Source organism: Bos mutus, chromosome 7, assembly GCF_027580195.1.
Source record: "Bos mutus isolate GX-2022 chromosome 7, NWIPB_WYAK_1.1, whole genome shotgun sequence".
Lineage (NCBI taxonomy): Eukaryota > Metazoa > Chordata > Mammalia > Artiodactyla > Bovidae > Bos > Bos mutus.
Window position 1 is genome coordinate 89,449,801 of NC_091623.1, and position 15,525 is coordinate 89,465,325.

Here is a 15,525-nt window from a genome sequence, read left to right on the forward strand (position 1 = left end):
TAATCAATGTGATTTTGGTGTTGGTCAGCTGGTGATGTCCATGTGTAGAGTCTTCTCTTGTGTTGTTGGAAGAGGGGGTTTGCTATGACCAGTGTGTTCTCTTGGCAAAACTCTATTAGCCTTTGCCCTGCTTCATTCTATACTCCAAGGCCAAATTTGCCTGTTACTCCAGGTGTTTTTTGACTTCCTACTTTTGCATTTCAGTCCCCTATAATGAAAAGGACATCTTTTTCAGGTTTTAGTTCTAAAAGGTCTTGCAGGTCTTCATAGAACCATTCAAATTCAGCTTCTTCAGCGTTACTGGTCAGGGGAAAGACTTGGATTACCATGATATTGAATGGTTTCCCTTGGAAACGAGCAGAGATCATTCTGTCGTTTTTGAGATTGCATCGAAGTACTGCATTTCAGACTCTTTTGTTGACTATGATGCCTACTCCATTTCTTCTAAGGGATTCCTGCCCACAGAAGGTCTTCTACGTCATCACAGAACCATTCAACTTCAGCTTCTTCAGCGTTAGTGGTTGGGGCATAGACTTAGATTACTGTCATATTGAATGGTTTGCCTTAGAAACGAACAGAAATCATTCTGTCATTTTTGAGATTGCACCCAAGTACTGCATTTCAGACTTTTTGTTGACTCTGAGGGCTATTCCATTTCTTCTAAGGGATTCTTACCCACAGTAGTAGATATAATGGTCATCTGAATTAATTTCATCCATTCTGGTCCATTTTGGTTCACTGATTCCTAAAATGTCAATGTTCACTCTTGCCATCTCCTGTTTGACCACTTCCAATTTACGTTGATTCATGGATCTAGCACTCCAGATTCCTATGCATTATTGTTCTTTACAGCATTGGACTTTGCTTCCATCATCAGTCACATCCACAACTGGACGTTGTTTTCGCTTTGGCTCCATTTCTTCATTCTTTCTGGAGTTTTTCTCCACTCTTCTCCAGTAGCATATTGGGTACCCACTGACCTGGAAAGTTAATCTTTCAGTGTCCTATCTTTTTGCTTTTTCATACCGATAACATGGTTCTCAAGGCAAGAATACTGAAGTGGTTTGCCATTCCCTTCTCCAGTGGTCCTCATTTTGTCAGAACTCTCCACCATGACCCGTCTGTCTTGGGTGGCCCTACACGGCATGGCCCATAGTTTCATTGAGTTAGACAAGGCTGTGATCCATGTGATCAATTTGGTTAGTTTTCTGTGATTGTGGTTTTCATTCTTATGACCTCTGATGGATAAGGATAAGAGGCTTGTGGAAGTTTACTGATGGGAGACTGACTGTGGGGGAATCGGTCTTGTTCTGAAGGGTTGGGCTATGCTCAGTGTAGTTCAGTCGCTCAGTCATGTCCAACTCTTTGCGACCCCATGGATTGTAGCACGCCAGGCTCCCCTGTCCATCATGAATTCCCAGAGCTTACTCAAATTCGTGTCCATCAAGTCGGTGATGCCATCCAACCATCTCATCCTCTGTCTTCCATTTTTCTGCCCACCTTCAATCTTTCCTAGCATCAGGGTCTTTTCCAGTGAGTCAGTTCTTCACATCAGGTGGCCAAAGTATTAGAGTCTCAGCTTCAGTATCAGTCCTTCCAATGAATATTCAGGACTGATTTCCTTTATAATTGACTGGTTTGATCTCCTTGCAGCCCAAGGGACTTTTAAGAGTCTTTTCCTACACCATAGTTCAAAAGCATGAATTCTTCAGTGCTCAGCTTTCTTTATAGCGGCTATGCTCTGCTGCTGCTGCTGCTGCTAAGTCGCATGAGTCATGTCCAACTCTGTGTGACCCCATTGACGGCAGCCTACCAGGCTCCCCGGTCCCTGGGATTCTCCAGGCAAGAACACTGGAGTGGGTTGCCATTTCCTTGTCCAATGCATGAAAGTGAAAAGTGAAAGTGAAGTTGCTCAGTCATGTCCGACTTTTAGTGACCCCATGGACTGCAGCCTACCAGGCTCCTCCGTACATGGGATTTTCCAGGCAAGAGTACTGGAGTGGGGTGCCACTGCCTTCTCTGGGGGCTATGCTCAGTAAATCTTTAATCCAATTTTCTGTTGATGGGTGGGGCTGTGTTCCCTCCCTGTTGTTTGACCTGAGACCAAACTATTGTAGGGGTAATGAAGATAATGGTGATCTCCTTCAAAAGGATTCATGCCTGTACAGTTGTATTCATTGCTCCAGACCATGCAGCAGGCCACTGTTGATCCACACCTCTGCCAGAGACTCCTGGACACTCACACCAAGTCTGGCTCAGTCTCTTGTGGAGAAACTGCTCCTTTTTCCTGGGCCCTGGTACATACAAGGTTTGTTTTTTTTCTTTTTTTTTAATATAAATTTATTTATTTGGGGGGGAGAAGTTGGTTTCCCCATCCTATTTCTCCGCCATCTTAGGACCGACCCCCCCCCACACAAGGTTTTGTCTGTGCCCTCCAAGGGTCTGTTTCCAGTCCTGTGGAAGTTCTGTAATCAAATCCCACTGGCCTCTAAAGTCAAATTTCCTGGGGGTTCTCAGTCCCTTTGCCAGATCCCCAAGTTGGGAAATCTGTTGTGAGTCCTAGAACTTTCTTAACAGTCTACATGAAAAGATGGTGGAGTAGAAGGATGTATGCTCATCTTCTCCTGCGAGAACTCCAAAATTGCAACTCACTGCTGAACAACCATTGACAGGAGAATGCTGGATCCCACCAAAAAAAGCAAACCCCTGCACATATTTGTTTCAAAGAAAGGAAGTTGACTCAGAAAATCTAAATGCCTCAGAAAGCATCTTTGACATATCAGCGTATTGCTAATAACACAGCCTTCATATATTCCTCTTAGTGATATGGAGAGGATAAAAGAAAACAAAAACATACTCTAAAATATTTGAAAAATCATCCTAAACATATTTCATCTATTACTATTATTCTGGAGCTATCTTTTACACCAGATGGTGATTTATTTAAACTGCTAACAAACCTTCTCACCAGCAGTAATATTCCCATGATGACCTGACTATCAGTCAGGTAACCCTTAGAGTATAGAGACCATATCTTCTTGATCTCTTCAGACCTACCACATAGTCCAGTGGCTGCAACATATTACAGACACAATTTTATTTATTTATTTATTCAAGAATGAAGGAACTTGAAAAACGCAAAGATACTATCAAGAATGAAGGAACTTGAAAAACGCAAAGATACTATCAGAGAGTATTTTACCTTGGCCTTTTCTTGATCTTCCAGTGAAAACTCCATCAATTCATCTGATATCTCTTCTGCCTGATCTTCTGCTAGTTCTGGATTTTTATGTAATTTTGAAACTGTAGTAATGGGACTGCCCAGATGTTTCATTTCACTTTCCACCAAGTTTCCATTGTCCTACAAAGTATATTGACAATTGACAATGTTAAAAACTATCTAGGACTCTTCCCTTATAACAATATAAAAATATTAACTCAGAATGAATCAAAGACCTAAATGTAAGAGCTAAAACTATAAAACTCTTAGAAGAAAACAGGATGAGGTAAGCTTTATGACATTGGATTTGGCAATGATTCCTTGAATATTATATAAAAGCACAAGCAACAAAAGAAAAATAGGATAAACTGGACTTCATCAAAATTAAAAACCTTTGTGCATCAAAGATTATTAAAAAACTGAAAAGGTAACCTATAGGAGAAAATTTTTGCAAATCACATAACTGATAAGAGATTAATATTCAAGATACATAAAGAACTTCCAAAATTCAACAATAACAATAGCAACAATAACAACAGAAACAAATAGGACTTGAATAGACATTTATTGAAAGAAGATATACAAATAACCAACTACCATATGAAAAGATGCACAACATAACTAGTCATAATGGAAATGCAAACCAAAACCACAGAGATACTACTTTGTACCTATTAGGATAGCTACAAGGAAACAAAAAAACAGAAAATAACAAGTGTCAGCACGGATATGGAGAAGTTGGAACCATGTACATTGTTGTGGGAAATGTCAAATGATGTAGCTGCTATGGATAACGGTATGGTGGTTCTACCAAAAAATTAAACATACAATTACCATGTATGATCCAGCAATTCCATTTTTTGGTATATAATACAAAGAATTGAAAGTAGGGATTTAAACAGATATTTTTATATTAATGTTCATAGCAACATTATTCACGATAGCTAAAAGATAGAAACAAACGAAACGTCCATCAACAGATTAATGCATAAATAAAATGTGGTATATCCATATAATGGAATATTATCCAGCCATAAAAAGAAATGAAATTCTAATGCATGCTACAGTATGGATGAACCTTGAAGATATTATGCTAAGTGAGATAACCCAGACAGAAAAGGCCAAATATTATATTATTCTACTTACATGAAGCAGTACCTAGAGTAGTCAAATTCACAGAGACAGAAAGTAGACTAAAGGTTGTTACAAGAGGGAGAAAGGGGGAGTTATTGTTTAATGGGCGACTTCCCTGTGGCTCATTGGTAAAGAATCCACCTACAACGGAGAAGACACAGGTTCAATCCCTGGGTCAGGAAGATCCCCTAGAGAATGAAATGGCAACTCACTCCAGTATTCTTGCCTGGGAAATCCCATGGACAGAGGAGCCTGGTGGGCTACAGTCCATGAGGGTCACAAGAGTCAGACACAATTCAGAGACTAAACTACCACCACCATTATTTAGTGAGCAGAGAGCTTCTGTTTTTAATGATAAAAAAATTCTGAAATGGGTAGTGAACATACTTAATGTTGTGAACATACTTAATGCCACTGGACTGTACACAAATATGGTTCAGATGGTAAATGTTATGTATATTTTACTATATTTTAAAAAATTACACATACATACACTAACAGCTATCTAGCAATTTACTATGCTCCAAGACTTGCCTTACTCCAAGATATGAAAAATCTGAAATATGCTCAACTTTATCTCCTTAGTATGGGGCATATTAAAATGCCTTCCCCAGAGTGTTGAGATTAGGATCCAAATCTTTGGAGTATATCAAGTCCACAGTTTATTAAAAACAAGTGATATTATATACCCAAAACTAACACAACCTTGTAAATCAAATATATTTCAATTAAACAAATACAATAACAAGTTTAACTTAAAACTCCAGTAGCTAAATGAACAAAGGACACAATCATTCATTAGAGAAAATATGCATGGCTAAGTACTTTGGCCACCTCATGCGAAGAGTTGACTCATTGGAAAAGACTCTGATGCTGGGAGGGATTGGGGGCAGGAGAAGGGGACGACAGAGGATGAGAGGCTGGATGGCATCACTGACTCAATGGACGTGAGTCTGAGTGAACTCCGGGAGTTGGTGATGGACAGGGAGGCCTGGTGTGCTGCAATTCATGGGGTCGCAAAGAGTCGGACACTACTGAGAGACTGAACTGAACTGAACTAAAGGGACATGAAATCATTACTAAATATTTTTAACATAAAATAAAACATTTTACCCATCTAATTAGCACATTTTTAAAAGTGATAACAAATCATTTATCCAAATGAGCTATGGATTGCTCATGAAAATGTAAATTCTTAGAACTTTATTTGGAAAGGAATTTGGCAATATGTATCAAAAATCTTAAAAGTATTTAAACCCTTTAATCTAGTAATTATAATATTTGGTACTAATCCTCAATAAAAAAATTGTTAACAGGCAAAATTTGTGCTCAGGAATTTACACGATAGCATTATTTGTAAAAGCAAATGTATATACCCATAAGTGCCCAACAATTGGGAAGTACTTATATAAATTCAAGTTCAATTATTAGAATAAAAGCATCCACTAAGAACTGTTTACTAAGAGTTTTATTATTTATTTAAAATAATAGAATATAAAGTTATATATACAATATGACCTCAACTTTGTAAAACTATACACATGGTTAAAAGATTGAAAGCAATGAGGTAAACATTAACAGTGGTTTTTCTCTATGAGGTAGCTATTTTCTTTTTATTTTACTATATTTTTACACAGTTTTCACATGGGCATACAGTACTTTTAAAATTGACAAAGAGGGGTGCATGCGTGCTCAGTTGCTTCAGTCATGTCTGACTCTTGAGAACCCCATGGACTATAGCCAGCCAGGCTCCTCTGTCCATGGGATTCTCCAGGCAAGAATACTGGAGTGGGTTGCCATGCCCTCCTCCAGGGGATCTTCTCAACTAGAGACTGAAACCACATCTCCTGCATTCCAGACATATTCATTACCCAATGAGCCACCTGGAAGCCATGAGAAAGAGGAGGGAAACACTTTAAGAATAAAGGAGAAATGCTTTAGCCTAAGAATTTATTCTTCTTCTTAAACTTTAACATAAAAAGATCAGAGGACATGTCTCCTCTCTTTCCTTGTTCAAAGGTTACTTCTCCAACCCCTTTTCTCACTCAAGTCAGCTTAGAAAATTCAAAGGGCCATTAAATCCAGATCTGCAATCCTCTACTCCACAACACCTCAGTTGATTGTTGAGGATCATGTCCAGTGACTCACCTGTAGAGAAAGAGGAGACCTCAGGTTCCTGGGTACCCACCACTCCAGGGGCTTTTAAGTGCTGTTTTCTTGCATAAGAAAAACTACACTGGCTGAAAGAAGAGGTGTCTGTAGACTCTGCCAAAAACACTTCATCTGATGAAGCCATGGATAACCCTCACAAAACATAGTACATGTAATCAAGGTTGACCACATATCCTGAAAATACAAATTATGGTTTGGATTTGATGTATGGTGTATAGAACCGCTCTGGAGGGTACTGATTTTATGATCACAAGCCAAAGGAAGGGAGGAAAAAGGGAGCCTGACAGGGGAAGGAATGATGAAATTTTTAAATAGTGATTATAAACAGAGAGTAGAACTGTATTAATTCAAGAAAAAGCTAATTAGGACAGCCAAAAAAACATGGGCATAACTTGGGCAATGTGAGCAAAGAAGAACAGCAGCTATCTTTTATACATACTGACCTGGAAGAAAGGATGGGAGGACAGGAAAAGCAAAAAGATGGTTAGAAAAGGGGATTAATGAAGGGATTAGAGAACTATCTTAACTATTATGTAGCTTTGGAGAGGGTAGTTTCAACTTGGAACTGAAGGATGATCTAAGACTCAAACAAAAAAGGACAATGACTTCCTCAGAATAGGGGCTAAGAAGCTAGACTAAGAGGGAAATAAGAAGAAATTAAGAAACCTAGACTTGTATATGAAGCCATGCAATGAATACGTGAACAAGTTATGTAAATTATCCCTGTGTTTTTTTTTTTAAGTCCTAAATTTTTACATTACAATCAACTGAACTTGAGTAATAATGATGACCTGCTGTGGAAGACTGGAAGCCAGGTTTCCATCCTAGGATCAAACCCTAAATAGAAACAAACAAACAAACTATAAAGAATTTTTTTTTCTTCTAGTGTTGCAATTTGCTTGTCGAGCATACTGAAGCACAGACAGCTCTAGGTCTCATAGGGATACTGATGTGTTAGTTGCTCTACTCAAAGGAATAAAACTACTAATGGACCTAGGATTCCATTAAACACTCACATTTTCCTTATTTGCAGATGAGCCACATATTGCATCTTTCTTCCTGCGGCCATGCTCCAAGGCATTCGGAGTGCTACAAAACAGCTGTGCCTACAAGAGATTGTTTTCAAAGAACATCCGGCATCTTCGAGCTAAGCTGGAAATCCTCTGCCTCCCACCTGACAAACCCAAACCCAAAAAGATGAGTTACTCACTGGGCTACATTTTATAAGATGTTGGCGGTAATTCCTGTAGATCAAAAAAAGAAAAACTGCCAGTCATTCAAACCCAAAACACGATTTGGTTATTCTTCAGTGACTCGGGACATCCCACTTTTCTTTTCTTGCATTCTAGGAAACCTGTACCTAATTGATGTCTCTTCCAATACCAATATATAGGGTGTTCTCTGTGGTAAATAACAACACATTAAGTGACATCCTGGGGATGAGGACCTCACCTCAATGGCATAACCATATATATAGATATGCATCAAAGATGATGACTTTGTCCTATATCTTATGTGGACACAGTTTACAATTTGCTAATTTTTCAGCATGGACTATTGGGAGTTAATATTTATTTTTTATGGATTTCTATCCTCCATCCCCAGACTTCATCTAGGCTACCTGAGTTAGGACATAAAAGCAATTCAAAGAAAATAAAACCAATATAAAGTAAAATTTTCACATTTATTGATTAAAAATACTCATGCAGAGTCTTCCCTAGTGCACAAAGAGGCACCTAATTCATCTAAACTTTGAAGAATAAAGTTATAAAAATATTAAAATAATCAAATGGAAAATTCATGATAAATTTAAGAATTAAAAGTACTTTTCATTCCTTGAGTACTCTCTAACTGAACATTTTTATAAGATCTTCAATAAAGAATCTTCAATAGTAATAAAAAAAACATTGTAAAATGCAGCATATGTATTAGGTACATATTCATTTAATCCTCACAGAAGTCATTTATGAAAAGTGCTATTATCTCCATTATTATTATTTCTTTATTACAAATAAACTGAGGTCCCTTGAGGTTAAGAAACTTGTCAAAGTAAGTTGATGAAGCAGTAAGACACTGGAATCCAGACACTCTGATTCCAGAGCCTGCACTCTGCTGCACTTTTGACCACTAAGATTTAGTACTACTCACATGCAGATAACAGCCTCCATCTAAGTTCAGTATACAATTCTCTTCCATTTTAAAGACCATACTGATTGTATGTGAGGGTTAAAATAAATAGCCTTCATTTTCACAACACTATTTTTTTTTACATAAGTAATCTACTATTTTTTATTTATTTTATTTTTTGGTTGCATTGGGTCTTTATTGCTGCCTGCAGACTTTCTCTGATTGCAACAAGCAGGGGCTACTCTTCATTGCAATGCTCAGGCTTCTCATTGCAGTGGCTTCTCTTCTTGCAGAGCACAGGCTCTAGGCACATAGGCATCAGTGGTTGCGGCATGCAGGCTCAATAGGTGTGACTCATGGGCTCTAGAGCACAGGCTCAAAAGTTGTGGTACATGGGCTTAGTTGCTCCACAGTATGTGGAATTGCCCTAGACCAGGGATCAAACCTAAGTCTCCTGCATTGGTAGGCGGATTTCCATCCACTGTGCCACCAGGAAAGTCCCTCACAACACAATTTCAATTTTGGAAACTTAAAATATCTTTCAAGGGAAGAACCTACGCCTTCAAGCCCCCTTATACCTTAGGTGAAACATTCGCTATAGAGTCTGCATAGGATAAAATCCCTAGGCCAGTGCTGAGAAGGCTGTAATAGTTTAGTATGGGATTCATTTAGCAAAAGAACTTACATTCCAGCTAACCGTACTTGCTCAGGTCCTGTAGACTCCAAATGACCTGCAATCAGATGTAAAGTTATTCTTGTTCATGTATTTTGTCTTTCCTTCTAATTTTCATTACCAGTGAGCCATATTAATTTCAAAAGCTGAGCTTTTAAACACAAAGGCTCTTGAAAAATACCAATTTCATGATACAATGTACCATGGTACAAGTTCACAGAAACTTGAAAATCTGCATGTGTCACATAAAGGAAAATTTCTTGGAAATAGTGCATTATGCTAACCTACAGAGATTTTTTTCATCAGTAGAAAGGAAAATTTATCACTCAGGAAATATGAAATTAGAACAAATACTAAAATGGTTGACTAGTAAAACACATTCCTTTGGGGTACACACCCTATAAAAACACATAAGAATTAGTTGACAAAGCATTTCTTTATGTTGGCTTCTTTGTCTCTGCTGAAATTAGACTGAGGCATAAAACTTTTTATCTTTAACTACCACTTTCATTCCCACAATCAATCAACAAAATATTCCTTCTTATCTAACTTTCTCAACGCAAAGTGACTCCTATTCGGGTCAATTCTCTTCCCATTGGCTGAATTATTCTTCTCAAAAATCCTCTAGGTCCTCGAAGAATTCCATCCTCAAGGCTCTCTATCTACATTTACCACCTTCCATCTCTATCATACTACTGTCCTCTCCCCTAACAATTATTCCTTCCCTTGAGGCCTTTACCTCCCTTTCCCTACCGGTTTCATCAAGGTCTGCAGAAGCAGTAAGCTGAGTGGCAGACATCTCCCCGCTGCTAAGATTCGAAAGATCAAGGCAACGTTTTGGGGTTCCTCTGTTGAGACATAATATACATCAAGATTCCAACTGGGTTATAATATCCTAAAAGGCAAAGATCACATTATCCTCTTCATTTGAAATACCTATTTCTGACTACCACATAAAACAGTCTTCAAATAAATCTAATTGATTTTTGGAAACATGTCAGACTAGGCTGAGAAAAATCGCCACCTTTTCTCTACTCCAAAAATACCTCATTTTCTCCTCCTCAACATGTTGAATCAAGGTAATTTAAGAAAATGGCTGAGGTGGGTCTTGACTCCTCATCTTTTGCTCTGAGCACCACGAGCACACAGATTTTATTTCTCCCTGGAGTCTTCAGTACTACTCTGACTTCCAACTTTGCTGGCTAGTTGAGGCATCAGAGTATGGCATTACCAGAATTTAAAGTACAATAGGGGCTTCCCTGGTGGGTCTGTGGTAAAGACTCCATCTGTCAATGCAGGAGATGTGGGTTAAATCTCTGGGTTGGGAAGATCCCCTGGAGAAGAAAATGGCAACCCACTCCAGTATTACTGCCTGGGAAATACCATGGACAGAGGATCCTGGCGGTCTACAGCCCATGGAGTTGCAAAAGAATTGGGCACTAGCAACTAAACAACAACAAAAGTAATGTTGACTGTAGTACTTATAAAACTACAACTTATATGATGCAATAGTTTTCAAAGACTTTCCTCATCATTTGATTCTATATGATCCTAGTAAGATAGTAAGGGATTATTATTTCTATGTTACAGAAAAAAAGCCTTAGACTCAAAACTATCAAATAGTTAGTCAAGGACAGTAACTTAACCCTTATCTCTGAACCAGGATAATTTTTTAAAAGCCCAAAAACTGTTTAGAAGAGCAAAGGAGATGTGAAAAGAAAAAGTAGATTTACCCAGACAAAATGCTTAGGTTTGCAGAGTCACCAAAAAGTTTCTTCTCCACTGGAGTTGTAGGGAGATCTGAACTGATGGAAAAGGAAGCATCTCTCTCAAGGAGCAGGTTTAATATCTTCCTCTGATTGGACCTAAAACTAGGTCCTGAGGCAAGGCTTCCCTCCTCTCTTTTGGATGAGAAGAATTCTGCAGACATGGTCTCCGAGTTCTAAGAAAAAACAAAACCTAGCTAAGAGACGAGGCTTCCCAGATGGCTCAGCGGTAAAAGAATCCGCCTGCCAATGCAGGACACGTGGGTTGAATCCCTGGGTGGGGAAGATCCCTTGGAGGAGGAAATGGCAACCCTCTCTAGTATTCTTGTCTGGGAAATCCCATGGACAGAGGAGCCTGGTGGACTGCATGCAGTCCATAGGGTCGCAAAAGAGTCGGACTCTACTAAACAACCATAAGAGAGGGAAAACGTCACCTACACAACCTCCTCCACCCTTTACAGTTGCGACCAAGTGAACCAGTATTGGAGAAGGGGGCATTCCCAAACGGTGAATCACAGATTGGCCTGAAGGTGAAATAGCACTTGCCGGAAGTGGCTTGGCCTTTCCATTGGAATCTTAACTTACCGAAAGGCAACCTCAGGGTTTTGAAGATGAAATTAAAAGAAGCCACACAGTTCATGACTCCTGACAGGAAGGAACTCAGGTCTCCTAACTCGCTATAATGCCTGTTTTGTCCCCCTAAACACCGTTCGCGAGGCCCGTGATTCCGTGGAGGGCACAGCTCTAGGCTTACCGCAGGTTTGAGTCCGAGACTTGCCTTCAGGAGGAATGAAAGTAAGCAGGGAAATCAGACACAAGCGAAGATTCTAGAAGAACTAAAGAAAAATCTGAGGTAACGGAGGCGATTTAACCATACATCTATGCCTCTCGACCAGATAGGCCAGGTTCGGGTTTCGCCGCTTCTCTCAGCAGAAGGTTGAAGTTACAGGCTAAGAGTAAGATTAACAGCCAAAAGCCTTGACCATTCAAACCTTCCGCCTTCCCAAAATCCTATCACGCTCGCCTCAGAACTGCGTCAGCCTATCTCCGCGCACCCGCCTAGACCCGCTGAGCCAATCGTTTGCCTCCTACATCCCCGGGGGCGTGAGCTGTTCCGAAGGAGGTTTGCCCCGCCCCACAGGCCAGCAGGCTTCCGATTAGACCACCAGTTTGGGGCCAGCCCCTAGCTAAGCCCCGCCCCATAGGGAGCTTGGCGCCTCATTGGCTCTTCCTCTGGCCAATCACCACACCCTTTCTGAGCTCTCCTTTCCTTCGGCCCCCTCAGCCCCTTCAACCCCGGGACATTTAAATTGCACCTTGCTAGCGACGACCACTTAGCAGCAGCAGCAGCGACCACCACTCCCTAGGATAATACCTGGAGGAATTCATTTATGTGGGAGGGTGTTTTAAATGGATTGTGTTTTTTTTCCCTTGCTTCTTTCTCGTGCCGTTACGTGGACCTTTCCTTATTTTTGCTAGCCTTCCCCTATAGGTGGAACATTAGCAGCCAGTGTGGCAGATGTTGCGGCAAGACAGGTGTGTGTATTTATGATGAGTAGCACTGGCCCCTTGCAAGAGCTTTCCTGGGTCCGTGACCCTTTTAAGCGCGCAGCATCTGAGACACTATGTTTGTGAGGTAAAAGAAATTTCTTTTCAAGCAAAGTAGAATCATCTCATGGCATAATCCTTATCAGAGTCCAAAGGATCCTAAACTTTGGTTGTTTATGGGTATTTGAACATTGACTAGGTGGTTATTATTGTTAAGTCGTTCAGTTGTGTCTGACTCTTTGGGACTCCATGAACTGCAGCACGCCAGGCTTCCCTGGTCCTTCACCATCTTCTGCAGTTTGCTCAAACTCATGTTCCTTGAGTCAGTGATGCTATCCAACCATCTCTCTCATCCTCTGTCTAGACGGTATTAAGAATTTATTATTAATGTTGGGGATTTGCTTTTAAATAATCCTGTGGGAGTGGTGGTGAGTATAGATGAAACAAGATTGGCCATGAGTACTGGGTCACGGGTAACTAGGAGGTCCATGATATCCAGTAATATCAAAGTTTAGTCTTTATACTAATCACCTGTGGATCTTGCTAAAATGCATACTCTGGTTCAGTTGATCTGGTTACCAAGATTCTACACTTCTAACAAGTTCTCAGCTGATGCTAATGCAGCTAGTCTGGGGATCAGACTTTGAGTAGCAGAGAATTATGCTATTATCTTTGCATATTTGAAATTTTCCATAATAAAAAATGTTTAAAATAACCTTGGAAGCTCTTTAAAAGATAACTTACCAAAATGATAATTCAATAGGTCTAGAGTGGGGCTGAGGAATTATCAAGGCACCCATAAGCTACCCATAGAAATGGCTTACAGACCACACTTTGAGAAACAAATTAGAAATGCAACCTTTATCTTTGAGAGACAGTGAGTTAGGAATACAACCTTTATCTGGTGCCAGGATCTTGGTAGTGTAGTGGCTGAGAGGTATAGTATAGTTAGCTGGGTGTTATCCTAATACCCTTTTCATCTGTAGAATTTGCTTCCCCAGAAAGAAGGTGTGTGAAGAGTCTTTATCCTCCAAGATGGAGATGATGAGTGTGGGAGTCAGTACAGAGCCCTGCCATGCCAGGTAAGTTTGACAATCAGGCTGGAGATTAAGGGAATGTAGGAAGAGCTGGTTTCTGCTTTGATGACTATCATAACACTTCATGGGACCACTGTCTACATCTTTATAGGTGGGAGCTAGAGACAGATGCAACTGTTCTACAGCGGCGGCAAAAGCAGATAGATTATGGCAAGTGCACACCTGGTTACCAGTGCTTTCTGCAGCAGGTCCCCAAGTGAGTGCAGTTGTGGGTAGTCACAAAGAGTGTCAACCACATGGTTTTTGTTCAATGTCAGGTGATGGAAAGATACTAAAATCTGAATGCTCCCACAAAGTTGCAACATTACTAAATTATCCTGTAATCTAGTCCCCCAAATACATTTCCAAGATTTTTTTTTCAAAAGGAACAAGTTATACTTGGCCTATAAGACTTCTCAAAGCTCTATTCGTGTTTGCTAGTAAATTTTTTTTCTTCCATTTTCACCTCATGCCTCCATGTGCGTGTATGATAAGTTACTTCAGCTGGGGATTTGCTTTTTAAATAATCCCGTGGGAGTGGTGGTGAATATAGATGAAACAAGATTGGCCATGAATACTGGGTCATGGGTAACTAGGACGCTATGGACCCCAGCCCCAGGGGATTCCCTCTGTCCGTGGGATTCTCCAAACATGAATATTGGAGTGGGTTGCCATGCCCTCCTCCAGGGGATCTTCCTGACCCAGGGATTGAACCTGCATTTCTTACATCTCCTGCATTGGCAGAAGGGTTCTTTACTACTAGTGCCACCTGGGAAGGCCCATGCCTCCATCTGACTGTTAATTACAACATACCTGCCTAATTACATGTAAGCTTACAAGCATATATACAAATTAATGAATGAAAAGGTAGAATATGTTTTAAAGAGATGTCAAATACTTTCTTCTGTATCTATCTTGACTAATGAGGGACTTGGAATATCTAATTTAGCTTACCCAGAAGAAAGAATATTAGACAGTTGGGAAGTTTGATGTTTAATCTAATTTAAACATTTTCTTTGAATTAAGGACATTGATCTTACCTCATTCTCAGAAAATCCCTAATGAGTCTCCTAATTTACCATAATGGAGAAGGCAATGGCAACCACTCCAGTACTCTTGCCTGGAAAATTCACCATAATAAGCAATAAGCTGTGCCCCTTGGCCTTGACCTTAGTCTGACACATTTGTCATTGCCAGGGCACAGCGACAGCCAGGACTTCACCCTCAAACACCAAACAAGAACAGGAGGTACAGCCGTCGCTCCTGGGATGCCCAGATCAGGAAGTGGAGAAGAGCCCTACATTCCTGGGACCCTCCCAGCCAGCCTCTGCAGGCTGAGGGGTGTGTGCACTATTCCTTGTTCCTTCCTTGAGTGGTGGACTAAGCCTTATCTCTCCCCACTTTGCAGAGGTTTCACTTTCACTGGCTGAAAAGGGAGAGCCTGACTGAAGTGCACATTTCTCTGACTCTGCTGCCTTCCTAGGTGCGGAATGGACAATCCCTTAGAGCCAATGGATTCCACCCCTTTGGATGACTGGCTCCAGGCCCTGGAACCCTCAGAGAATCAGGATGAAGACTAGGAAGGAGCCCAGGTAGTATCCTCTGCTGAAACCCACTGGAGCGGGGTCAGAGATGGGGTCTAGCCCAGGAGGTCACAATTATGATAGGGTTCAAGGTAGTAGCCCAAGAACAAAAGAAGGAAAATGGAACAGCAGGGGGGGAAATATGCAGAACGTGAAAAAAAAAACAGAAAACCTTGAACCAAAAGTGGCATAAAGAGATCTAGTTGTAGTTAGAAATGGGGAAGAG

General features: G+C 40.4%; 1 protein-coding gene across 3 annotated transcripts in view; it reads right to left on the reverse strand.

The window, feature by feature from the left end:
* CDC25C (cell division cycle 25C) overlaps window positions 1–15,525 on the reverse strand; it is a 37,822-nt gene that overhangs the window by 20,516 nt on the left and 1,781 nt on the right. The window contains exons 1-7 of one of the 3 annotated variants that reach the window (XM_070374408.1): window positions 11,847–12,118; window positions 11,060–11,268; window positions 10,080–10,174; window positions 9,339–9,384; window positions 7,737–7,770; window positions 7,543–7,632; window positions 3,203–3,361 (exon numbers count right to left, since the gene is read on the reverse strand). In XM_070374408.1, the coding sequence (XP_070230509.1) occupies window positions 3,203–3,361; window positions 7,543–7,632; window positions 7,737–7,770; window positions 9,339–9,384; window positions 10,080–10,174; window positions 11,060–11,256 (621 nt within the window). In that variant the 5' untranslated portion in view covers window positions 11,257–11,268; window positions 11,847–12,118. Of the gene's footprint in view, window positions 1–3,202; window positions 3,362–7,542; window positions 7,633–7,736; window positions 7,771–9,338; window positions 9,385–10,079; window positions 10,175–11,059; window positions 11,269–11,846; window positions 12,119–15,525 lie in introns of those variants that run through there. The other 2 variants (XM_070374406.1, XM_070374407.1) reach the window with 2 other exon arrangements.